The 26,352-nt window shown below is 36.9% G+C and overlaps 1 protein-coding gene across 10 annotated transcripts in view; it reads left to right on the top strand.

Annotated features, from left to right (window-relative positions):
* PSD3 (pleckstrin and Sec7 domain containing 3) overlaps positions 1–26,352 on the top strand; it is a 588,043-nt gene that overhangs the window by 324,351 nt on the left and 237,340 nt on the right. For 6 of the 10 annotated variants that reach the window (XR_007402752.1, XM_035699985.2, XM_049095085.1 and 3 more), the window contains one exon: positions 15,021–15,092. The exons of the other annotated variants lie outside the window; for them this stretch is intronic. Coding sequence is in view for 5 of the 6 variants with exons in the window: in XM_035699985.2 (XP_035555878.1) it covers positions 15,021–15,092 (72 nt within the window). In the remaining variant the exon portion in view is untranslated. The remainder of the gene's footprint in view (positions 1–15,020; positions 15,093–26,352) is intronic. 10 annotated transcript variants of the gene reach the window in all.

Below are 26,352 nucleotides of genomic sequence, written 5' to 3'. Positions count from 1 at the left end.
TGCTAATTCAGTGCAGCAGGATTTTTTCCCCAAGTACCTATTTGTCCACTGGCATACTAGTGCAATGGAACATATTTTTTTTAAAGATTTATTCATGAGAGACAGAGAGAGAGAGAGAGACAGAGACACTGACAGAGGGAGAAGCAGGCTCCATGCAGGGAGCCTGACGTGGAACTTGATCCCGGGACTCCAGGATCATGCCCTGGGCTGAAGGTGGGCACTAAACTGCTGAGCCACCCAGGGATCCCCAATGGAACATATTTTGAAAGCATAAGTTCTGGTGTATGTCCTTGATCTTACAGTCTAAGTGTGGAAACAAAGCTGGTGATATATATGCAACAACTAGCAAAGGACACAAGACATTCTGGAATTGGTGACGAATTAACAGATTTCACACAAGAGTGCTGTAAGAGTTCAGAAAATGAGAGCGTGGCAGATAGGTGGTACTCCAGGGACGCTCTCTTTGAGTGATGAATTTTGAATGGGCCTAATTGATGGGATTTAGACAGATGGGAAGGGGGCTTGTGGTGAGGAGGAAAAGGACATTCTGGGGTTAGAGATTTGGGGGGAAGAGGGAGAATAGTTAATAGTGTTGGCTAGCAGTTGGAAATGGCCAACTGAAGTCTGACTGCTCAAGTCTTGTGGTTACTTGAGAGGATGTCACGCTAATGGGAGACACTGGAAGAGCAACCAGGGGCTTGAGGAGGTGGGTGTGCTTCCCTTGCTCCATGCACAGCTGATGCCACTGCCATGTCCTCTTGTGAAGTGGGAGTGAAGGAGAGACAATGGAGAGAAAGACTTAATGTTTGTCCCTTTCTTCAAAGACTAAATTTACTCTTAGTAAAGAGTAAATAGATTATTTATTACCCGGATCAAGGGAAACCTTTTACAAGGCCATCTAGGTAAGAAAAATCTCAGATCGTCACCTGTGATTAGTGCTTATACTGTGCTGGAAAGAGAACATTATAAGAACATACACATTTTTAGATTCTGGTTGAAGTTTTTCTTGTGTTTGTCAGCTCTCTAAAGTAGACCCGGCAAAGGAAGGCTGACTGTTGCCTCTTTAAAAAAGGGAACAACCTGCTCCTTGTCGAATTAGGGAATCTCTAAGACTCTGTCACATACTTTTTAGTCCCACTGACATATTACTCCCACATCCTTGTGGGTAGTAAAGTTAAAATTTTTTAAATGTTCTTTGATCTTCCACCCACTGATCTAGTAGACATTTAAGTTCAATACTGCAGCTGGGAGAAAGGGGAGTTGAAATATAATTTATACTGTTAAAAAAGCCTCAGAAATCACAGTCTCTATGTCGGCACTAGTTTAGAAATCATAACAATAAATTGACTTTCATTTTAGAATGTTATTAGTCATCACACTTTAAATTACATGGAATTACTATCTGTGACCTACTTAAAATGGTTGTCCTTGCACTGGGAACAACATGTGTATAGCCACTGGTTGACTTGTAGGCCCTCTACAAATCTGTCTTTTAATTGCAACCTGATTTTGAACATTGAGAGGTTAAATGAATACTGACTGATTCTAAATGGACTGGATCTTACTGGGTGAAGAAGTACAATGAGCTTTTGTTCAGGGAATTATCTAGTAAATAGTTAATAGTAATTAAGTACTTCCCCCCTGTTCTGTGTTAGTTAGGACACATTTTCCAGAGTGACCATCTGTTTATGCGGAGTGATTCCTAGAGCAGGAGTCGAGACACGCAGGTCCTCCTATAGCCATGATGGTACACTGTTCTGTGACCTTGGGCCAGGTACACACAGCTTCACTTTCCTCCTATATAAACAGAGACATTGCCTTATCATCTTAGTAAATGTCAATCTTTTTAATTTCTGAGATTTTTATGCTCCCGGTATTCTACAGAACTCTGGAGGAATATGAAAGGATCAATCCAGTTCCTTGGTCTCAGGTGGCTCAAGTACTTGGTTCTGATTACCTAGGACATGGTTGACTCATCCAAGTAGACATTTGTAGGCATATCTCAAAATGAATCTTACATCAAATAGCACTGTTTCTTCCCCCAGCCTTTTGGAGCCTCTCCTAGAAATTTGGTAGATTTTATTCAGAAATAATTGATCCTTAAAAGGAACCCATTAAGTGTATTTAAAAAAAAACAAAAACAAACAGAAATTGCATACATCTTGTTTTGCTAGCCCTGAAGAGAGTGCTCCAAAGTGGTATCCTGTGAGTCAGATGGCAGTGATATTCACTGGGGTTCTAAGAGCGGGTAGGCCTTTGTTCTCAGAGGGATGGGGACAGTGGGCAAAGTCTTCTTTCACCAAGAAAATTGATAGAATGTTCATGAAATCTCTTTGTTTACACTGGCTGATGAGGCTTACGCCTCAGTATAAATATTTTTATCTTCATGCTTGCTTTTAGAATAAAGGCTCCTTTTGGTTTCCCCAAATTCTGAGGAAGAGTGATATAAAATAAGAAAAATTAGAGGTGCTTGGATGGCTCAGTCAGTTAAGAATCGGACTCCTGATTTCCACTCAGGTCATATCAGGGTTGTGAGATTGAGCCCTGCCTAGGGCTGAGCCCAGAGCCTGCTTCAGAATCTCTCTGACCCTCTCCCTCTACCCCTCCTCAACCCCTCACCCCTGCTTGTGTTCCTGCTCTCTTCCTCAAAAAGAAAATAGGTAGAAAAAATTAAAACCTTTAAAAAAATCACCACTAATGATAAGTCACAAATTTTGAAAGTGACCTTTAACCTTCTTTGCTTTTCTTGAAGACTTGATGAGCTGTTGTAATTATGTATGTATTTAAAGCGCATTACATGAATGCATCTGCATCTCTGCTTATGGGTATTATATGCCATCTGCAGAGCACTGTGGGGGTGGTCAGGGAGGAGGATTTCATACTAGACTGGATTTTTCTTTCAGTTTTTCTGGCAGATTTCAGTATGAACTTCTTTAAGAATCTTTGGTTTTTCTTTTCTTCTGGTCAGTTTGCATATGATACTTTGTTTCTGTCCCATCAAGAGCTTCTCATTCTTGCTGCTTTTTGCTAATTATAAATAGCTCTAAATATATGTAATTCCAGTAGTTTGAGGATCTGGATATAGTTTTTTTTTTAAGTTTTTTTCCCTGCATTACTGCGTTTTACTCACCAAAATTGTGCTGTTTTTCCAGATTTATATTAAAATAGATTGTCAATTCAAAGGGTCTTAAGAGGTTCAGAGTGCAGTTCTGCCAAAAGTATAATCCAGTAAACATCTGGTAGTTCAGGTAGGTGGTAATGATTGGAATGTACCTATGTGCTTTATTGTCTAGTCCAATAAAACAGGGTCATGTTTTTATACCCAAAGCTAGGGCTTTGAGCTTCCTTATATATCCCAGCATGCTCCTCTACTTGCAGAATATCGCTGCAGATTTTCTCTGTACATATCATTTTTGCCATACTGGGTATGGTAGTTACCCTTAATGGGGTGGGTCAGAATGGAATAGTCATAATGGCCTGTGGGTTTCTATATTTTACACTTTGTGCACTGAGGACAAAATTTACATATCTTTACTTTTCTGTATTTTAGTGAGAGAAATGTAATACATCACTATGAACAGAAGAGAAATACCTCATTTCTATTTAAAAAAAATTTTTTTGAGTACAGTGTTACATTAGTTTCAAGTATACAACATAGTGATTTGACAAGTTTATACATTATGCTGTGCTCAGCACAAGTATAGGTACCATCTGTCACCATATAACACTGTTACAGTGTCACTGACTGTATTCCTTTTGATGTGCCCTTTATGGGCATTACTTATACATTACTTATCATTCCATAACTGGAAGCCTATATCTCCTACTCCCCTTCACCCAATTTGACCATCCTACTACCACTCTTTTACACTTACCACTAGCAATTGAGTTTGTATTTACAGGTCTGATTCTGCTTTTTGTTTATTCATTTGATTTTTAGATTTCACATATAAGTGAAGTCATATGGTATTTGTCTTTCTCATTCTGGTTTTTTTCACTTAGCGTAATATCCTCTGGGTCCTTCCATGTTGTCACAGATGTCATGATCTCATCCTTTTTATGGCTGCATAATATTCCATTGTGTGTTTATGTGTGTGTGTGTGTGTATTTTTATATAGTCACAGCTTCCTTATCTGTTCCCCTATTAATGGATGCTTAGGTTGCTTTCATCTCTTGACTAGTGTAAATAACAGTGCAAAAAGCATAGGGTGCATATATGTTTTTGAATTATTATTTTCATATTATTTGGGTAAATGCCCAATAATACAATTACTAAATCATAGAGTATCTCTTTTTAATTTTTTGAGGAACCTCTACACTGTCTTCCACAGTTGCTATGCCAGTTTGCATTCCCACCAACAGTGCACCAGGGCTCCTTTTTCTCCACATCTTTGCCAACATCTGTTATTTCTTGAGCTTTTGATTTTAGCCATTCTGACAGGTAACTCAGTTTTGATTTGCATCTCCGTGATGATGAGTGGTATTGAGTATCTTTTCATAAGTCTGCTGGCCATCTGTGTGTCTTAATTGGAGAAATTTTTCAAGTCTTCTGCCCATTTTTAATTAGATTATTTGGCTTTTTGGTGTTGGGTTTGATAAGCGCTTTACAGATTTGGAATATTAACCTTTTATCAGATATGTCATTTGCAAATATCTTCTCCCATTTAGTAGGTTGTCTTTGTTTTGTTGTTTCCCTTACTATACAAAAGCTTTTAATTTTTTTATCATCCCAATAGTTTATTTTTGGTTTGATTTTCTTTACCTTAGGAGATTTTTATCTAAGAAAAATGTTGCTATGGCCAATGTCAGAGAAATTATACTGTCTGTGTTGTCTTCTAGGATTTTTGTGGTTTCAAGTCTTTCATCCATTTTATTTTTGTATGTGATATTAGAAAGTGTCCCAGTTTCATTATCTTGCATGTGGCTGTCCAGTTTTCCCACCACCCTTTATTGAAGAGACTGTCTTTTCTCCATTGTATATTCTTCCTTTTTCATAGATTAAGTGAACAGATAAGCATGGGTTTATTTCTGGGTTTTCTGTTCAGTTCCATTGATCTATGTGTCTGTTTTTGTGCTAGTATCATACTGTTTTGATTACTATAGCTTTGTAATGTATCTTGAAATCTGGAATTATGATATCTCCAGCTTTGTTTTTCTTCCTCAAGACCACTTTGACTACTCAGGGCCTTTTTTGCTCTATATAAATTTTAGGATTTTTTTGTTCTAGTTCTTGAAAAATGTTATTAGAATTTTGGTAAGGGATTACATAGACTCTGTAGATTGTTTTGAGTAGTATGGACATTTTAACAATATTAAATCCTCCAATCCATGAACATGAAATATCGTTCAGTTTTTTGTGTTATCTTCAATTTCATCAATATTTTAAATTTTTCAGAGTATAGGTCTTTCACCTCCTTGGTTAAGTTTATTCCTAGGTATTTTATTCTTTTTGGTACAATCATAAATGGGATTGTTTTCTTAATTTCTCTTTCTGCTGCTTTGTTATTTGTGTCTAGAAATACTACCGATTCCTGAGTATTTTTTATCCTGCAACTTTACTGTATTCAAATTTATTACTTCTAATAGTTTTTTGGTGGAGACTTTAGGATTCTCTGGAAATAGTGACAGTGTAACTACTTTACCCATGTGGATGCCTCTTATTTCTTTTTCTTGTATGATTGTTGTGGCTAGGACTTACAGTATTATGTTGAATAAAAGTAGCAAGAGTGGACATCCTTATTTCTGATTTAGAGGAAAAGCTTTCAATTTTTCACCATTGAGTATGATGTTAGCAGTAGGTTTTTAATATATGGCTTTTATTATGTTGAGATATGTGCCCTCTAAACGTACTTTGTTGAGAGTTTTTTTATCATGAATGGATACTGAATTTTGTCAAGTGCTTTTTCTGCATCTATTGAGATAATCATATGATTTTTATCCTTTGTTTTGTGATGTGGTATATCATGCTCACTGATACTGAGCCATCTTTGCATCCCCATAATAAATCCTACTTGATCATGCTGAATGATTCTTTTTAAGTATTGTTGAATGTGGTTTGGCAATATTTTGTTGAGGATTTTTGCATCTATGTTCCTCGTGGATATTGACCTGTAGTTTTCTTTTCTTGTGATTTTGTCTGGTTTTGATATCAGGATAATGCAGGTAACTTATATTTTTTAATCATATGTGTTAGTATATAGCTTATGATGTACAAAATGTTTTCTTATTATCTCAAAATCTTTAGCAAAACAAAATATAAAATACCGAGTTTTGCTATTTACATATATGCTATCTTCCTACAAAGCTATTTGGTTAAATGAAACCACTTGACCATAAAAGAGGAGATGTAGGCAGTTTTAGGAATAAAAATAAAATATCCTAGAACAAGCAAGTCAGTCTTTCTCAGAGTTAGAGTTGTCCACAGATAAAATGTACTGCCTCTATAATTGTGGCTTCCGTGACCTGAAAGTGTTCAAGCATACTGGGCAGTTAGCTGGGATACTGAAGGAGAAGGTTCAGCTAAAAGAATAGTTGAACCAAATAACTTTTCAAGTGTTTCTCAAATAAGAGTCTATGGTTTATAGTTCATTACAGTTTAATACAGATGTGAATATTGTTTTAAACAAGATGACTAGTAATACATAATAAAGATGATGCCTTTGAATGTCTTCTATTTCTGCCAATGTTGCTTATGTGGCTTGAAATTTTTTTTTCTTAGGAGTCATCCTCAGATTAGAGATAAGGCAGTTGAAGTGTTTAAGTGAGGAACATTTCTACAATCCTAAAGTCTGACTCCAGAGTCTTTTTTTTAAAAGATTTATTTATGTATTCATGAGAGACACAGATTGAGAGAGAGAGGCAGAGACAGGCAGAGGAAGAAGCAGGCTCCTTGCAGGGAGCCCATTGAGGGACTCAATCCCAGATCTCAGTATCACGACCTGAGCCGAAGGCAGACGCCCAACCGCTGAGCCACCCAGGCATCCCTGACTCCAGAGTCTTAACTTTGATTTTGTATTTTATACTGTCATTTTAGAAACAGGATACATCCCATAAAGAAGCTGGCAGTTTTGTTAAAGATGAACCCGTAGTGATCTCGGTGCTACTAATCATCTCACATGACATCTTAAAAAAAACGAGGGGACTTTATATATGCTACACACCAAACGTGTTACTTTGACAGCCTCAGTGGCGTCTACTCATATTCCTCCTCCCAGGTGCTTTCTAGAATCTTGTTTATTAGCTGGAACAGGACAGAGTGCTCCTGAAACAGACTCCATGCCAATCAGAAGTCACAGACACCTAATTTTCAATCTCCCTCTTCATTCTTCCCTTTAACCTCATCCTGATCTAACTCTGTTATCACTTATATTCCTTAATCCTTTATTCTCACAAGTTCTCTACATCAGCTGCCTGACTGTTTTACAGATGTCTATGTCTGTTGGGTACAGTCTGAAGTTCTGTGATGTCTGTCTTTGCACATTGTCTAGGCATTTTTGCTAAACTCTGCTATCCTAATTTGCCTTCTTTTTTTTTTTAACCTGTTTTCCCATTTTAGTTTAGTTTTTTAATTTTTAATTTTTAATTTTTAACACCAAATCTCTTTACTTTCAAATTCATTATATCTCTAAGTTAAAAAATTTCCCTGACTTCCTACTTTCTTTTACTATCATTTCCTATTTTCCTCCTGCCTCTGTTTTTCATCTTCTAAGGGCTTTTGGTTTTTACTTCAGGTTGTTTGACATTTCAAGTTTTAGAAGACCTTATACTCAAGAACACAGCTGAGACATGAATATATGCAGTAGTCATGTATTTTCTTTTTATTAATATTTTATGACTATAAAATTACTAAATACTAGTTATAGAAAATATTTAAAGTATTAAAAATGCTTTCACTATTCCTGTAGCCCAGAGACAATATTTTTGAATATTTCCTTCTAGTCCTTTTTATCTATGAAGCTGAATGGTTTAATCTCTTTGTAATCCCTTCCTCTGCCTACTTTCTTAGAAAAACTAAAACCAAAAACACATACAATAGTATGCAAAAGGTAGGTGTCTTTTATAATTTCTTATGGGGAGAAAAAGGTAATGGATAGCATGGGAAAACAGATAAACATTACTGATGATTCTAGAGAAATGAACATGAATGAATAAATGGATGAAAGGATAAAGTGTGAGTGTAAAAGAGTGTTATTTACACTATAACTTTGTGTGGTGTTCTTTTAGTAAATGGAGGTAGGTGGTTTGCATGGGAGCAGCAGGAGGTAAGAAACAGTCAAAGCCAGCTGACAGTGGAAGGTTCATGGAGGGTTCACTGGAGCCCATGTGAAAACCGCACCCCCCCCCCCCCCGTACTGAATATCCTTGAAAAAAAGAACCCTGTTACAAAGTGGGAAAAGGGGGACGCCTGGGTGGCACAGTAGTTCAACGTCTGCCTTTGGCTCAGGTCATGATCCCAGGGTCCTGGGGTCCAGTCCCACATTGGGCTCCCTGCATGGAGCCTTCTTCTTCCTCTGCCTGTGTCTCTGCCTCTTTCTCTGTGTCTCTCATGAATAAATAAACAAAATCTTAAAACAAAAAAAAAAAATTCAAGTGGGAAGCGATGCACAAGAGCATGACTCCCAGAGGCAGGACACAGTGGGTACCTTCTTAAGCCACCTGCTGCCACAAATCCTTCTGAGCTGTCTTTGGCATTTGGTTTGAACCCTGTGGAACATTTTCTATGTTCTTTTATTTACCAAGTGTCAACTTGTCTCCTTTAGTATAGGAAGGGGAGCTGAAGCAGGTGAAAGTTTGTGACATGGAAAGAATGATTGGTTCAGATTTAATTTATGTGTGGAAAAAAAAAATCACTAAGGCAGGCTGTATGGAAAAAAAGCCAAATAATGTTTTTTCTGAGTCTGTCAAGATGGCAGGAATTCATCAAAGCCAGTATTGTGGTTGCTCTGTGTAGAAAAAGGTAAGAGAAATTATATAAATAACTAATATACAAATACATGAAATAGATAATATATCAAGAGATGTATAAAACTGACTCCCTTTCTGCAATTTTATGTCTTCTTTTAAAATTGGAGCAAAATATGTTTAGGCTCAAAAGGCCAAAACATTATAATTGTAAAAATAAAAGCAAATTAGAATGTTTTGACCACAGTTGAGATGTGTGACCTCACACCAGTAACAGGTGCTCCTGGCAAAAGCAAGACAATTGCTTAACTTGGTATATACTTAAGGAAAGTTCCCCTAATTCTCATTCTGGAACATTTTTTAAATTGACATTTTCTTTTAAATGGCTTCACTCCTTGTTAAAAAAAAAAAAAAGTAGGTCTGTTGTAAATGTAATCTTGGGGTGTAATGCTTACTACCTGAAACATGATTTACTTTGATGGCTTATTTATTTTTATTTAATCCTGTTGTTTTGGTTTTGTTTTGTGTACTGGAGAAGAAAACAAAAAGCCACTGTTGATACTGGGACTCCTTTAAAAAGGCTGATTTCATTTCTGCTGGCTAATTTTCATTTTCTTTTCTAACTGCACCATTTTTTTCATGTTTGAAGAGCTTCAGGTTTCTAAGTCCAGGGGTTTGAATTTTTTTTTTTTTTTTAAGTAGGTGCGTCCTGGTCAACCACATGTCTTTGGAGGCTGGCAGGAGACATCTGCCCAAGGTTGGGCCAGCGGCCATTGTACCACCCTTCTCTGTCCTGGGGGAGGTGGAGACGGTCATATTCACACTTCTATCTCTGTAACAGAGATAAAATTGAGAGATACTACCTTGTAGTTATTCCTTTTGATTTCTAAAATTCTCATTCTGATGAGATCAAATTAGCCATTTTTGTTTTTTAAAGAATTTATTTATTTATTAATGAGAGACACAGAGAGAGGCAGAGACATAGACAGGCAGAGAGAAGCAGACTCCATGCAGGAAGCCCAACGTGGAACTCGATCCCGGGTCTCCAGGATCACTCCCTGGGCTGAAGGCAGACGCTTAACCACTGAGCCACCCAGGCATCCCCAAATTAGCCATTTTTAAACCATTGACTAAAGCAGACATGGAGAATAGTTTATAAAACGATAAAATGATCTATTATAAAGGTTAATCAGATCATGCTACTCTGCATAAAATCCTTCATCCTATAACTAACCTCCACACTTAGAAAAACAAATTTAGACTCCTTATCAAGACCTGCAAGGCTCCTGTGATCAGACTCCTGACACTGACCCTCTAACCTCACCCCCACCTCATGTCTTGCCAGTTTTTTTCTGGCTGCACAACCTTCAGCCCATTGGCCTTCTTGCCACTCTGTGAATACACTAAGCTCATTCCTACTCTCAGCCTTTTTATTGTTTCACACACTCAGAACTTAATCAGCAGCCTCCTCAAAAATTGGATTCTCAGGCGTGTATGCCTCTGCAGTGCCTGAAAAGGTAAAAATTGTATTACTTTTATCCTTGCTGCTCAGGTTCAGATTTGTGATTTAGGTTTGGCCATCCAGATTCCAAGTGAGATGGACATAAGCCGTGAAGAGGCCGAATCTGCTTGTAATAGTGCTCCTCTTTCTGCTGGAGTTTCATTTTTCTGTAGCTTCCATGGCAGATATGCCAATGTCCATTGCTTGTGTACCTATCCAGAGGCAGGATGAAGGGCCAGTTATGTTTGAGGTTAGGTGGTTCTGATGGCAGCACTGTGTCCTGATCGTGGTCAGGGCAGTGGCCCTGATAGTGGTGCTGTTCTGTGGCACAGCTCTGCTACTATTTCCTGCACACTCAGCCAGGATTTTTTCATTAGCCCTTCTAGCAATCTATAAACTGTTTAATATCTGGTAAATCACAGTCTTAAACTTCCTAAATAGATTCCTTTCTCTGCACTTACACCCTGACCAGTATTTGTGCTGTGCCTATTCTCTCAAGTAGCACTTACCCACCCCGACCATTACATTCTGTTATCTTACTCACTTCATGTTCTTCATAGCACCTAAGCAACCTGGAATGATTCATGCATTTGCTTATTCATATGTTGGTGGGTTCCCTCACTGAAATCCATGTTCTAGGAGGGTAGATGCTCTTTGTTTTAGTGTGCCCCTCTATACCCAAAACAATGCCTGACATGTAGTAGTCTCAGTACATATTTATTGAAAGAATCTCTTTGCCAATCCAGTTTTGGGGTAGCTTCTGAGAGAATTGAGATAGAAACTAAAGACCTAAATGGGGTTTGGTAAAAAAAAAAAAAAAAAAGAAAGAAAAACAAGCATTATTAATAAGTGATATCCATCATGGGCTATAAAGAACAGCAAGGCATGTGTTTACCATGCCTGCCATAGACTTTCACAGATGAGGCACAGTGTTTAGAAAGCATTGATACCTGTGTTTAGAAAGCATTTTCAAGTAATTTAATATTTGATACCTGTGTTTAGATACCTGTGTTTAGAAAGCATTTTCAAGTAATTTAATATTTTTAAAAATCTGTTATGTTTAATAAATATAACAGATAAGTCTTTAGACTTAGTCTCTAGAAATAAGTCACATTTTAAAATTATTGCCAATTTATAAGCTATGTAATTTAGAATTTGTAGAGTGCTTACTTTTCTTGAACAATCAGAATTAGGATAATTTAAAGAATAGCAGAATGTTTTCTTCAAGTGTTACAGTTTGTAGATGGACAATAAACAAATACATACATGAATACATTAATAAAATTAATGTCCTAAAATTGGGTGTTTAAATCTGCTGAGTTTAGACCATTGCTTTTTAAATTGCAGGTTACTGGATCATTAAATTAATCTGTTTTGTAACTAGCATTTCTTTCATTAAAATGGAATAGAAAAAATGCAAGTACATGTAGGAAAAGTACCTATGGGAAAAGTATTACTTTCTGAAATTTTTGTTTCAGATATATATTTGTGTCTTGTATGTGCTGGGTCATGATGAAAATGTTGTTACTGAATATTGGAGTGAAACTGCCTGAAAAAAACATGGGAGAGGCAACTGTATGATCCACAATTCATCAGTGATAGAGCTTTACCCAGAAGTACCGCTGATATTGAAAGTTTGAAATTTGGGGACTCCTGGGTGGCTCAGTGGTTTAGCACCTGCCTTTGGCCCAGGTCGTGGTCCTGGAGTCCCGGGATCGAGACCCACATTGGGCTCTCTGCATGGAGCCTGTTTGTCTCTCTCTTTCTCTCTCTCTCTCTCTCTCTCTCTCTCTCTGTCTCTCATGAAAAATAAAATCTTTAAAAAAAAAGAAAGTTTGAAATTTGCCTGTGGATGACCTTACTGTTTTTTAAAGCTGTCATACCCTACTCGACCAAACAAAAACTGTGACCTCTGCCTTCCGGAGAAGACAGATTGGTATTTGTTTTAATTCAAGCACTCTTTGGGGAGGCTCTTACTTCCTGTTCCAAACTTTCCAATCTCACATGGTACTCTTCTGAGGAGTATAATAATTTTTCTCTATCCTGTTACATTTCCAATGAGCCTTACATTAGAAGCTAAAATTAGCAGGAGGTAATATACACAAGACCAAGCTAATAGACTCTGAATCCCAGTTCTACTACTACTGCCCTTGGGAATGTTATTAATTATCTGAGTCTTGCTGTGTCTATGAAATATGGGTGTGGTGACAGTATCTATCTCATAGTCTTGTACTTTTTTTTTCCAGGTAATTTGTAAACGAGTGCTCAGGACTATAACTTGGAATAGTAAATATGATTGCTGCAGGGCTGCTGCCCATAAATCCTAAGCCTACATGCCCTGAAACTGCCAAATTAATGTGGTCAGAAATCAGTTGCACAAATATTTTTTGAGAATCCACTGCTCACCTGTTGCTGTGGGGAATATAGAAAGTTTCAAGGAGCTTATAGTTCTCTGCAGAGGAAAAGTCTCATATACTTGACACGTGAGTGGAGCAAAATAACTGGTAGTGCTGCTGTGAATTAGAAAAGAAGGAATAAGGGTTCCTGGAAAGGAGAGGAGAGTGAGCTTGGAGGTGTTTTTTTTGAAAACACCTTGTTGCTCTCTCTCCTCAAAATGAAATCTGAATCCCAGTTTATTAACTTATGGACTTAAATAACTTTATCTGAGCCTTTTATTAGCAAATTCTTTTCCATTGCTTAAAACTACAAGACCATATTATATGTAGAAGATTTTGGGGGGTAGCATCAGGACAGAGAGAGTTAGATGAATTGAATGTTTAACGTCATTGAGCTAATAAGGCATCTTGATATAACAGTTTCCAATAGAGATGAGTGTGCAGTGGACCACAAACTTCAGAGTTCCTTAGCTGTAGCTTCTGTATTCATCTCTGTGCTTGGAGATTGCCAATTGGACCAAAAATATATCTAGCCTCACTAGCTCAGGCTTCTTCCCCTCTGGAATGTACAGGGATGGGCACTGCCAGTGCTTTTGTGTATGGCTCTTTTGCTCTTCTTCCTTGGCTAATAAATAGCTGACAGTGTGTATTTCTTTAGATATTGTAATATATGCGGTCAGCATGAATACTTCTGGCTTGTTGAGGTAACTTTTTGAACTACTGTATGATTATGTAATACATAGTTATAATAGAAAAATTAGGAAATAAATATAAGCAAAACAAGAGAAAAATTCTCCCATAATGACATTTTGCAGAATAGCATTCCGTTGGATATTTTTTCAAATAGCTTTGCTACATAACAAACAACCCCAAAATCTTGATGACCTAAATCAGATTTATTTCCTTCTCCTATTACATATTGGTGGTTGTGGAATGGCTATGACTGATCTCTGCTCTGCTCCAAGTGTCTTCTCATTTGGAGATCCAACCTGGACAAGGGGTTCTTCTGTGTACAGGCCCATTCTTGTGGTAGAAGGAAGACCAGGAGAGGCTGAACCCAACCACAACGAACTTAAAGCTTCTACTGGTGTGTGACATAGATCATATTTAAATACTCATATGCTGTTCGCCAAAGCAACTTACATGGCTGTGGCCAACATCAATGGGGTAGGTAGGTTTTCTTGGGAAACCTTGGGAGAAGGGTGTATATAGGGATTTGTGAAAAACAGTACAATTTGCGATAGTTTTGGTCACAAATATTCCTTCACACCCCAAATATACATGTATCCAGTAAAACAACAACTACGTTCTACTTTCCTGTTCATGAATACTAACTTCCTTCCACAGGCAAACATACTCTTACCCCCTCTCCAAAGAAGAGACATCCAAGAACAGCCTGTGTTGCATTCTTCATGGGTTTTATAATATAGCCATAAATGAAAACAAATTTAAGTGGTGTGGTCTTCTTTTTTTCAATTCATATAATAAATAGTCTTTCCATATCCATTTATATTTTAATAAAATTTTAGTGCTTGCATTGCATTTCATTATTTATGGCATATGGGTTTTTACCAGTCCTCCTGTTAGTAGACATTTGTTTTTAGTTTTTGCTATTTTAAACACCTGTTTAAACATTTGTTTTATTTCTCAGTTATTTACTTAGGAATTGCTGAGTCAAAGGATAAATTCATATTTTTAGTGCTTTTCCTTTGTATTATAAAATTATACTCCAGAAAGGCTATTCTGTGCTGTTTCTGGACCAGTTTGACAGGTTAAAATACTATCTTATTGTTTCCTTTTTAAGTATTAATTTCCTTTCCTTATGTTTATTGAACATTTTAGTATTCATTTTTGAATCGCCTGCTTATTACTTTTTTCCAATTTTTTGAATTGGGTTTTTCATCTTTTTTTTTCTTTGATTCATCTCTAAAATTTGTATTTTAACGATTTTTTAATCTTTGTCTCTCACCTATGCTGCTTATTTTTTTTCTGGCCTGTCTTTTATTTATTTTATTTATTTTTTCTGGTCTGTCTTTTAACTCTATTTTTTAAACTTTTGGTTTCTAAATATTAATCAGGGCAAAAACCTTATGGATAGTATATTGAGTAGAATGCAGGAAATAGACGCACTGAGACAGGGCAGAAGGTCTCTCAGTAACTGGGAGGGCCTGGGGTGAAACTTGAAGAGCAGGAAGCACTGAGATTCTCTTTCTTTCCTCTAGACTCCGTATTTAACGTTTCCCCCCGCTGTGGACATGTATCTTCCCAGAACCGGAGCATTCTTCATTTATCTAGTAAGAGAAAAAATGTTCAGAATAAAGTAAATAATCTTTATTTTAGTGGCAGTAAAGTTAGTGATTGAAAAGAATACAGAAGTGTATGTTTTCAATTGGGAAGCGATACTTTGGTACATCATGCCTTGCTTTGATTTTTGCTTTTTCATCCTTTTGGCATCTTTATTTTAGGTCTTACTGCCAGGAAGTTAGTTTTCAATTAATCAGCTTTTTTTCTTTATCTTCTTTTTCTTTGTTTTTGTTTGTTTGCTTATTTGTTTTTAAATCAGTGCCACAGTTTTAGGAACAAACCGGTGATGTTGCAGTATTTTCAGGGTTAAAAGCACTTTGATTAATGTGAAATTCATGGCAATATACTTCAAGCCAAATGCTGAAAATGATTGCTTTGAGATTCAACTGCATTCATTTCTCTTGGTTTTAGAATGCAATGTTTACTTACTAATTTTCTGGCTTAGTGTTCTATATTCTCATTAGAAACACACTCATGTTATTTTACTTTAAAAAAAAAAAATGACCCTAAAGGTTGGCAACTGATCTTTTAGAAATAGCATCCATTGTAATGGATATATATCACCCAGTCTTCTGTGGAAGTTATTTGTATGTTATTTATCTTAACTAACAGTTGTACTTCCAGGGAAATTCTCTATGTGGGAGTGTGTTTTCTGTGGGTGATTATTTACACCAACAAAAATGGCACATTGTTATTTATATTCTTAGAAATTTATTTTAAACTTGTCCTTGAAAAGTAGATGGCTGATCTCCTCAGAGTTCAAATAATCTCCTGCTAATGAAGAATTGACGGAAAACCATTTTGGTTTCAACCCCTTGAATCAAGTCAGATTAAGCACCTTTAGGTACCTGGAGGGGACAATGACTATATAACTGTGGGTAAGCCATTCCTGAGCGAAGTGGGTCCTAGGTAGCTGCAGGTCTCATTTGCATGTTGGTCAGTGAGCTTCACTCTCTTTTACAACCATGGAAGACACATGAGAAAAATCACTGTCATGGTTCATAGACTATGAATTCAACAAGAAAACACCTTCTATAACCAGGAGAATAATAAGAAAGCTCAGGGACTGTTGGTGCCTTCTTTTTGATGGAGTCCTAGCAGCAAAGAATTAAAGGACACTTTATGCAGCTCTTGACACTGACAAATAAGAGTTTTCTCTTGCTAGAATTTCTCCCAGTTCTAGTCCTCACAAAAACCAAGACAGTTATTAGAAAAGAGATAAGCGAAGGATATTTTAGTAGAACGTGAACATGGCCCTGGCAAGCAGTGTGCAAAATAATAAAGTGCCTTTTGTAAAGAGTACCAATTAAGGTATAGATATTTTACAAATAACATTTGTAATAACATTTTATGTCATTTCCATCTTATAACTCTGAGAACAATCCCTAAGTAGGTGATATGTATATGCGTACATATATATATATATACATATATATATGTACGCATATACACATACACAAGATTTCCTTATTTTACAGAATTGAAAACTACAGCTTAACATATAGCATAGTTCCCTTGGCAGAAAATGGCACATCTCCCCATCCCACCCCCCCATCTTTCTCAACCACTGTACTGTGTTTGTGTGTGCTGCAGTATAATATTCTTAATTGATCAGGTCATGTTTTGAAGTTATTAGGGAGAAAGAATGTGGGTCTTAGATATAGAGTTACAAACAGTTCCATCTATTTCAAGACTATTTTAAGCATGTAGAAGCAACTGCTGGTTACAAATTGGAAGGTTTCAGCCTTCCTCTGCAGATGGATGAGCTATCAGTGTAATACCCGCAGTGATAAACGTCACTCAGAGTATCTGAAGGCAACACCACAATTCCTGGGAAACATCTGCCTTGAGAAGTACAGTGTTAAAACTAGATCTTGAGTTTTTTTTTTGTTTTGTTTTGCTTTTATTTTCAGTTCTTTCACATAGTTTTCAAACAATATGTAGGCAAAAAGTCCCAAGAGCCATAAGTCGTCCTATGAACGTAGTATTACACATGGAGACATTTTCATGATTTTTTTTGTGTGTCAGATTGAAAAAGATTGAAATGAAGTATTGTCCATAAGTCTCTACTTCCTAAGTAGGTTTTTACACCCTTGGGAGAGCTTATGGCTATGCTATTGTAAGGCTTATTGTAAGTGGTAAATAATTCCATTTTAAAAATAAATATCCACTTAAAGACAAATACTAAACATTATCAGATAAACTCATTGCATTTGAAGAAAATTCACCTTGACAGATACATGTGCATATCTTGGAATTTATTTGTTGTGTCCTGTTGGGAAACCATTTTTTGTTTCTTTCTACAATGAAGAACTTAACTCATAATGATAGCCTTTGCACTCTTTTGGTTTAACTGGATTGTAATATAAATGATCAACTATAGTCTTTTGATAATTGTTAAGATTGCTTTGTTCTGTATGAGAGGTCCTTTGCTATATGCTAGGTTTTAAGTTGTGCAGTCTTCACGTAGGGACATGTTAAAGTAGCATACTTTATACAGGTTTGAAATTTATAGCGAGCTGAATGAAACTTGTTTTGTCATTGAAATTATTTATATCAACTCAAAATATCCAACTCCAACTTTGAGCTATACCAACTCAAAGTATCATTTCCAAAAAATGACCAAAAAAAATTTTAGTTGTAATTTAAGATGTTATTTTATGAAATTGTGAAACTTTAAATCTGCCAGGGCCTAAGAGGTCATACCCTCTGTACAGATGAGTAAACTGAGGCCTTGAGATGTGAAGAGATTCTTCCAAGGTTGCTTCAACTTCACTTAGGGTTTTGAATCTCAGCCTAGCACACTTTCTATTCCACTGCTTCTTTAGACGTAGGCAGAGGTAAAGAAAGAAAAGACGAGGGGCACCTGGGTGGCTCAGCCAGTTAAGTATCTGCCTTCAGCTCGGGTTATGATCCCAGGGCCCTGGGCTCGATCCCCACCTGAGATCAAGTCCCATGTTGGCAGGGAGACCACTTCCCCTTCTTCCTCTGCCTGCTGCTCCTCCTGCTTGTACTGTCTCTCGCTCTTTCTCTTTGTCAAATAAATAAATAAAATCTTTAAAAAGAAATGAAGGACGAAGGGACAAAAGGAAAGGAGGCCTCAATATTCTGTAGATTGGTCTTTAGTGTGATGTGAAATCCATTGGTTTCAGAGTCTAGTAGTTTAGAGGTTTGGCTTCTGTTACTGTCTTTGCCCTTGCTAATATTGGTCTTATTTTCCTCTTAAATAAAAACTATTTTTTGCAGTGTTTTATGTATCTGGTCCTATTTTGGTGTTTCGTTGGTTTCTGATGGGAAAGAGAATGTTTATACATTTTGTTTTATAAAAGGGAGTTTCTTTAAATCTTTATTCTACAGAGTACAGATCATATATAAACAGGTAACTGTGTTTAATTATAAAATTATAAACCCCTAAACAGCTGCTTGGAAGCCATTATTCCATTCTGCAGGCCTGCTAAATGATGAAGCTGTGCTTCTGCTTAGTCTTAGCTCCCAAAGCAAATTGTTGATTTTCTTAAACAGTTTTCAGATTATTAGAAGTATATAGCAGGTGTAGATGGTAGGTGTAGGATTTGGCCTGTAAGCAATGTTCACACTGTTTAGTGATGTTTTATATCTTTAAGAACTTGATCCAAAAAAAAAAAAAAAACCAGCCACACTGTAGAAAGTACATCATATTTCCAGTTATTAATATGAATAAATATACCCTTTTGATGACTCATTCATTATAATCTATAATATATCAGCCTATATTATAAATTCTGGGACTTTATGTAGCTTTTTAAATTATATTTAATTAACTGATTAAGAAATCTGTTTTCAGAGTGAAATAGATCTTTGTTTTTAAAAGATATGTCTAATGCTAACACGAGAGCCCCCAAAAGTGGTGATTAATTTCTTAGGTCCCATTTGGTTAAATCTTGGCTTAGGAAAATGATAACAGGATTTGGCTGAAGTAAGACTCTATCAAATCCTCTTGCAAAGAAGGAAGCCTCACCACATTAAAATTTTCGAGGAATTTTGTCATTGATTAACTAACGGCCTGTGGGAAAAAGTTTATTCTTGGAAGTAAGTTTAAAAAGTTAACCATTCACCGGTGGTCAGTAAAGAAAGGAAGAAATAAAAGCAGAATATATAGAATCTCTTGCTTTTTGTTTTTTTAAGGCCTCTTTACAATTTACACGATGTGTAGTACTAGGAAGAAAACTAATAAACTTTGTTTAAATAATGGAAATAATTAAAATGCTTTACATCTTACTTTTTCATCTGTCTTAAAACACTCATTCTGGAGTGCCTGGCTGGCTCAGTCAGTGGAGTATACAACTCTTGATCTCAGGGCCGTGAATTCAAGCCCCGCTTTGGACTTAAAGTTTATAAAATAAATAAAATAAAATAAAATAAAATAAAATAAAATAAAATGTAAAGTAAAATTTAATTTAATTTAAAAACCCATTTTGTATCTCAATATGCCGATCCAAACCTTTCTTATGATTAATTTATCTTTCCTACTACGTGAATTACCACATACCACGTTGTCACCATGAAAGTAAACTGAAATCAAATATTGGGTCCTCTTTCTTAATTGCAACTAGATCTGTCAGTTTAGGTAGGCTAAATTGCGATAGTAAATAATCTCAGATTGTATAATGGCTAAACACATTAGAAGTTTATTTTGCTTCTTACCCAGTTGTCCAAGGCAGGTATTCCTGGTGAGCAAGTTGTTGCTTTTTTCTATGAAGAAAAATAGCAGTCAGTTTCCATTTTTTAGCTTTAACAAACCCAGGGACACCTTAATTTTTTTTATATCTGGCTTGTAAAAGGAGAAAGAGGACATGGGGGGCAGGCAGGGAGAGGGAGCTCCTTCTTAAAAAGCTTTGACCTGGAAGTGGCACATGTTCCTTCCACTCACATTCCATTGGCAGGCATCTTGCTGCAAGTGGAGCTGAGAAACAGTGGGTGTTTCCAGCAACAGCCCTATTAGCCTTAAGTTAATTCTACCTGTTTTCTTTTTACTCATTTTAATGAGTTTACTAGAAAATTTTAAAGTACGTATGTTTCATTATATTTCTCTTGGACAGTACCTGCCCCCAATTTTTCCCCAAAACTAACGATGGTATGATTTAAGACTGAACACCTCTTCCCTGTCCTAGTTAGAATGGATGAAAGTGGTAGAGCCAAATTTGTTAGAACTAGCTTAATCAAAACTAAGTATTTCCTGATTAACTTAATTGATGAGTATGACTTGATGAGTGATTATGCTACTGTATTACTGTGATATAGCTCTCATCAGTCCTTGTTGTTGTTCTTTGTAAAGAAGCTTTTCCTTCTGCTAGAGGTCTTTAGTCTTCTTAGAGACTTATCTCCAGAGAATTTTAGAATTGCACAGAATAGCTGTGGTCCATTTTTCACACTATTTGTCTTAGATTCTCTGTTTCCATTTATTGGTTCCTCTTATATTAAAATGTATTGGATTGTATTGGATTGTTTTTCCGGTTGCTTGGGTGGCTCAGTCAGTTAAGTGTCCATCTTTAGCTCAGGTTATGACCCTGAGGTCCTGGGTTCAAGCACCTAGTGGGGCTTCTCACTCACTGGGGAGTCTGCTCTCCCTCTACCCCTTCCCCACTGCTTGTGCTTGTGTGGGCGTATTCACACTCTCAAATAAATGAATAAAATCTTAAAAATAAATAAATAAAATGTGTATTGGATTTTAATATCTAAGAGTTAGTAGTATTTTGAGGGGGTGGTATAAATTTCCATATACTTGGCTAGCTCTAAGGATCCCTTGAATGACTGCCACTAACCTAAAAACCATTTTATTATCAGAATAATTTAGATTCATTATCTAAGTAAGACATGGAAGAGCTTTCATCTAGAAAGGTAACCTCACATTTTAATTAATTTGAGTTCGGTAGGATATTTTTCCAAAAGACTTGGGAGCACTGTGTCAAGGGGAACATGTAAGCAGAGTTGGCTGGTGGGTGGGAATGGTGGGTTGCTGTTTAAGCCATAGGAAATAAGAATGTTTTATTAATGATTATTTACCGTTTATAGCCCAGGCTTAAATAGGTACCAGGATCTTTTTAATCTTCATTGCTTAAGTGAAACTCTGGCTTGAGCTGCTTTATTGTTTCATGAAACTTGGACAGGAGTATTTTCTGATCTCAAAATCAAGTCTTTCAGAGCATCAGGATCTAGCTTTACTATTCAATTATCACAAATACATCTTCTATATATCAGGTGCTATGCTAAGTGCTTCATCTGTGTTTCCTGTCTCTACCATCTTCCATAATGACATTGTAATAACCACAATTGTTGACTCCCCTCCTCCTCAAAAAGGAAACTGACCTTTGGTAAGGATAAAAAGAATTTGTTGGAGGGTCATCAGGTAGCTCATAGAATGGAGGGGGAGATTATTTGAGAATCGTAGTGGAAAATGGGCTCCTTCCAAGGCAGGCTGACAGCAGAGGAAAATATCAAGTTGCTTCCATGAGAAAGGTGCAGTTAGGACCCTGCACCAGCCACCAGGACTGTAACAGGAATGCTCTGTTACTGCCTCTCCCTTGGGAGCACCAGGTGGTCAAACCTAGGTCACAGGGCCTCTGCTGCCAGCTTACACAGACAGAGACTATCTGGACCCCACCTCTGGCCTGCAGTAGGGGTTTCCCCCAAAGTAGGAAGTTGTTCTTGATGAGTAGCCTAAAATCAACAAATGTACACTGAGTTGTTTCCCCTGTTTTTCGCTGAGATTTCAAGAATTCACATAAATTACCTAAAGTCATACATCCAGTCAGTGATGAAGCCAAGGTTTAAACTCTAGTCTGTTTTGGCTCATAACCTTACATTTTACTTCTGTCTTAAGGCTGTTAACCTTGTAGAAGCCACAGCTATAGTCTTGTCCACATTGAAATTTGAATGAAGCAAGGAGTATTAAATAGAAAATCTGTTGCTTTGTTTAGTTAGTTTTGTTTTTTGAAGGTTGCACATTTCCAGCTGGTCTGGTTCCATTGGAAAAATCTGGCTCAGTTTGAGAAGTTGATCATTGGATACTCTATAATATATATATAGTCTAGTCTAGCCTTTGTCTATTTCAGAATAAATTGTACTCCTGAATTTTCTTCAATATTTTTCTGAACCCTTCAGGAGTTTACTTGAAGGTAAACCCATACCAATCCAACCTCCCACCTGGACCTTCTACCCATGGAAATGACTTTCTAAAGCTCCAGATCACAACTTTGATATTTCAGGAATTTGAATGTTCCTAACACTCTGTGTTCCATTCTTTCCTTTGGTTGGAATTTCTTATTAAGAAGTTAAAATAGTATCCATGTAGTTGGAGCAGTTTGATTTTACTGTCCTTTTGAAAATGAAAGCCACAGATAGATTTGGACACAGAAAATGTCCCCAAATAACAATTTTTGCAGTTCCTTTTTTGACTAATATAACCATGGCTAGCTACTGCTTTATGCTTTAGTTGGTTAGACTGTTGGTCCCTCTCCTTCCGGTTTATCTTTCAGATTCCATCTCATCATCGGCTTCCTCAGGGAAGCCTTCCTAGACTTCTTAAGACCAGCTCTGAACCTGTTGGAGACTCTCAAAGTACCTTGTGTTTCTTCTCACATCAGTGGCACAGTTATTGTTTTCCATTTGCTTGTGGGATTATTTAATTATCTACTAATTATTGATTCTTTGACAAATGTCCATCTCAGTGTAGACTCAGTAGAAGCAGGAACCTGTCTGGTTTTGTGACTGTTCTGTTCTTAGTGCCTAACATAGTGAATGAAGGAAATTCTAGTGGTGAACAAAATTAAGTTGGTCTTTTGTCTTGCACCATAGAGCTTATAGTTACTCTTATGTAACACTAAGTGGTGACCATTTTTGGTGACATTAAATATGACTTGAATAACTAAGGACTGATAGAAACTGATAAAGTGACCTAACCTATCAAAGCAAACGAATCAAAGAATTGGAAAATGAAATTTTGTGGTTTCTAAGGATTTTCTGAAAAAGAGACAGCAAAGAGTGGTGCTCTCTCTCTACAACTCATGTGGGTTTTTTTTGGGGAAAAAAATGAAAGTAGAGTCATGTACTTTGATTAGCATTATTTTTTACTCAGATAATAATTTGTCTTTTGTGTGAATCTCTACAAGGGCAGCAATCTCTGACCAATTTCATTACTCCCAGACACTGTGCCTGACATGTGTAAAGGACTTAGGGAATATTTGTTGAATTAACACTAAATGTTATAAAGAGATTATCGTGACTGGACTTACTGGATTAGCTTCTGGGGCAGATTATTTTCTCAGCACTTACCATCCCATCTATAATTATTGGTTTACTTCCTAGAAGAACATCTTTTATGGCTCTGAAATGATAACCATTTCAGCATTTGCATTTTGTGTGTATTTTGGGATAGAATGAAGAGTACCTTCTTGTGGCACAGAAAGAAGAATTTATAGTGTCTCAGGTATACATGATAGGTTTTTCTAGCATCCTAGAAGGCCTAAGCTGAGCATGACAGTGTTCTAGAAAATTATGTTATGAACACGTGAATGAAGTCTTCCTTCTGTACTTTCCTGTACTTCTAAATAGCGTATTTAATATTTGACCCTTATCTAAATGTTTTACATCACTGGATTTGGTTTTATGATGGAAAAATGATAGTTTTTTTTTCAAGTTTGGAACTATTACATGCTTACAGGGTGTCTTTCCCCCCTCAAGAATGTTATTTAATTTTAAATGTAAGAAGGTTCTATTTAAAGATTTTTTTTCCCCATCCTGTTGCTTTGTATGAGGAACAGATGGAACTAAAGCATGTGATAATAGAGGCAAGATTGAGGGCTGCTAGAGTGAGGCAGTGTGCCTTCATAGGTTGAACAAGTCATAGGGATTTTGACTTCAAACTGCCAATTGCAGAAGACAATTGGTTATTCCTTAAAATTAGACTTTTTAGATGATGAATTATGACCCAAAGAAACCTGTAGCCCCACTGCTAGACAGAACTTTTCACTTTTGTGCAGGGCTGAGATATGTAAAGATAAGCATGGTCAGACCTTTAGGAAAAGGGACAGTGGACAAAGGAAAGAGACTTGCTTGTTAGGCTGAGACTGAAGGATAGAGGGACTAGAGAATAGGTTCAGTGTCTGTTAGTGGATGGTGTGTCTGGTCCATTAAAGTAGTAGATTGGTGACACATGGCAATAGAGCTCAAGTTCAAACTGTCAGCACAGATGTCAGGCAGGTGAGCCTGCACGAGGCCTTGTGTGGTCGGACCACCTGTGGATCAGGATCGAGTCCTGGGGTGTAGAGCTCTAGAAGAATCTAGGCTATGGGTCCCCAGATAGGAAAAGTATCAGTATTATAGGAAAGCCTGAAAGAAGACAGGAAAATAAAGCAGGGAATAAGTTTTTATCTAATGTATCTATTACTTCAAAATCATTTGTTGTTTTTATGTACTCTCAGCAGTCACAATAAAGTAGACATTGTCCTCTAGAAGATTAACTAATTTTGCAATCATGTTGCTGTATGGAAAGGAATAGGACCCAGAGAATGGGAGCATGCATACCTCATTCTTGCCCCATCAGGAACAGGAGGCTGTCACACATTTTCTTGGACCCTAAGACTAGTTCCTAAGCTATTGGTGGAGTTGATTTTTCAGGTCTTCCCTGCAGTTATTGTATGAGTGGCTGGCGTCCATTTTACTTTTAGAGTCAATCTTCCTGTAGTGAAGTTTCCATTTCCGGGTAACCATTTTAAGCCTTACTGCAATCTGAAAAAATGTGTGGCCCTAGAATCCTTAGCTTTCAAGAAACAAACAACACAGGAGAAAAACAGCCTCTGTTAGAAATTAGGAAACCTGGACACAAGTCTCAGTTCTGTCACTTATTAGTTAGGAGATCCTAAACAAGTCACTTCATATTTCTGGGTCTCAGAAGCCTTCACTGGTGAAGTGAAGAGATCGAAGGTGATTATTTCTAAGGTCCCTTGTAGCTCTCTACCAATGAGCTGAAATCCAAATGAATGACCTAGAAGACAACCACTCATTAGCACCTTTATGACAGTAACACTAGCACCAGTATTAAATATGTGGGGCCACATGATAGTCATGGCCAGAGAGGCTCAGTGAGCACCTGACTCCCAGATGAACATTCTGTCACTTTACTCTCTTTTTAAAAAGACAGTGTGTTCTAAAGAACCGAGGGAAAGCCTCGAGAACTTTTTATATTAAGTGAATGTTACATCCACCACTCTGCTCTAAAAATAAAGTGAGCTGGTTTCATTTCCTCCTGCCAGATCACACGTCTCTCCCCACCCCCAGCCCTTCTATGTATCATGTCAATAATTTTACCTCTGGACAGTGGGTATTTAGAATTTATACCACTTTGGCTTATCTCCAGTTGTCTCTTCATAATTCAGTCTTTATCTTTTTCTGCTCGTGATTCCATGACATTTTCCTAGAAGGGAAAGAAGTGTCTACGTAGATACCATTGATGCTGTCTTCTCTATTTCATTTGGGGCCTACAGTCTTAAGTTCATTGATATTTCAAAGTATTTACCATTATAATTATGGTAATAGACTTTCCTGTTTTTTCTGACTTTTACCCCCAATGGGCTATGAGCTACCTAAAGTTAGGGGCCTCGTACTGGTGTTGTATATATCCCTAGCACCTGGTATCTAGTTGGCACACATGAACAAGGCATTAAATTGGATTAGTTTCTCTGGAACTCTGCCTGTGGAAAGGCTTAGGGAGTTTTTCTGTTACCCATTAACTGGGACACTTTTTTAGCAGCCTTTTAGGGTTTAGTATCCTAAGTCAGAGAAAGCATCAGGAGGTGAAGTGCTAATTTTCAGACTTCCAGTTAATTAATTTGTATAATTAAATTTCCCTTACCCTTTTTATTTCATGTGGAAGTGACTTTTATTTTCTATGAAAGCTTTTATGTAAAGTTATTTTAACTTCTAAATAGCTGGTGCTCTCTAGGAGGCCTGCCTTTATTTTATAGCAAGCAGGCTCTCTGTGCACTGGCTGGCTAAAGTCTAAGGACAGTCAAGCCCACTCAGAGCAGGATGGGGCAGGACAGGGCCATCCAATAAGTCTCTGAAGTGATTCATACTGATTCTAGTTGTGAACCCCATAAATACCTAATCATGATGACAATGAGGGATATGAAATAAATGTAGGAAAAGGAAAATAAGACCTGTTCAGAAAACAATTAGAAAACCATATGGTTTAAATATTATTTAAGATGTAGA

Source organism: Canis lupus, chromosome 16 (assembly GCF_003254725.2).
Source record: "Canis lupus dingo isolate Sandy chromosome 16, ASM325472v2, whole genome shotgun sequence".
NCBI classification, from domain to species: domain Eukaryota; kingdom Metazoa; phylum Chordata; class Mammalia; order Carnivora; family Canidae; genus Canis; species Canis lupus.
Note: the sequence above shows the minus strand (reverse complement) of the source record. Positions and strands in the feature narration are given on the sequence as shown.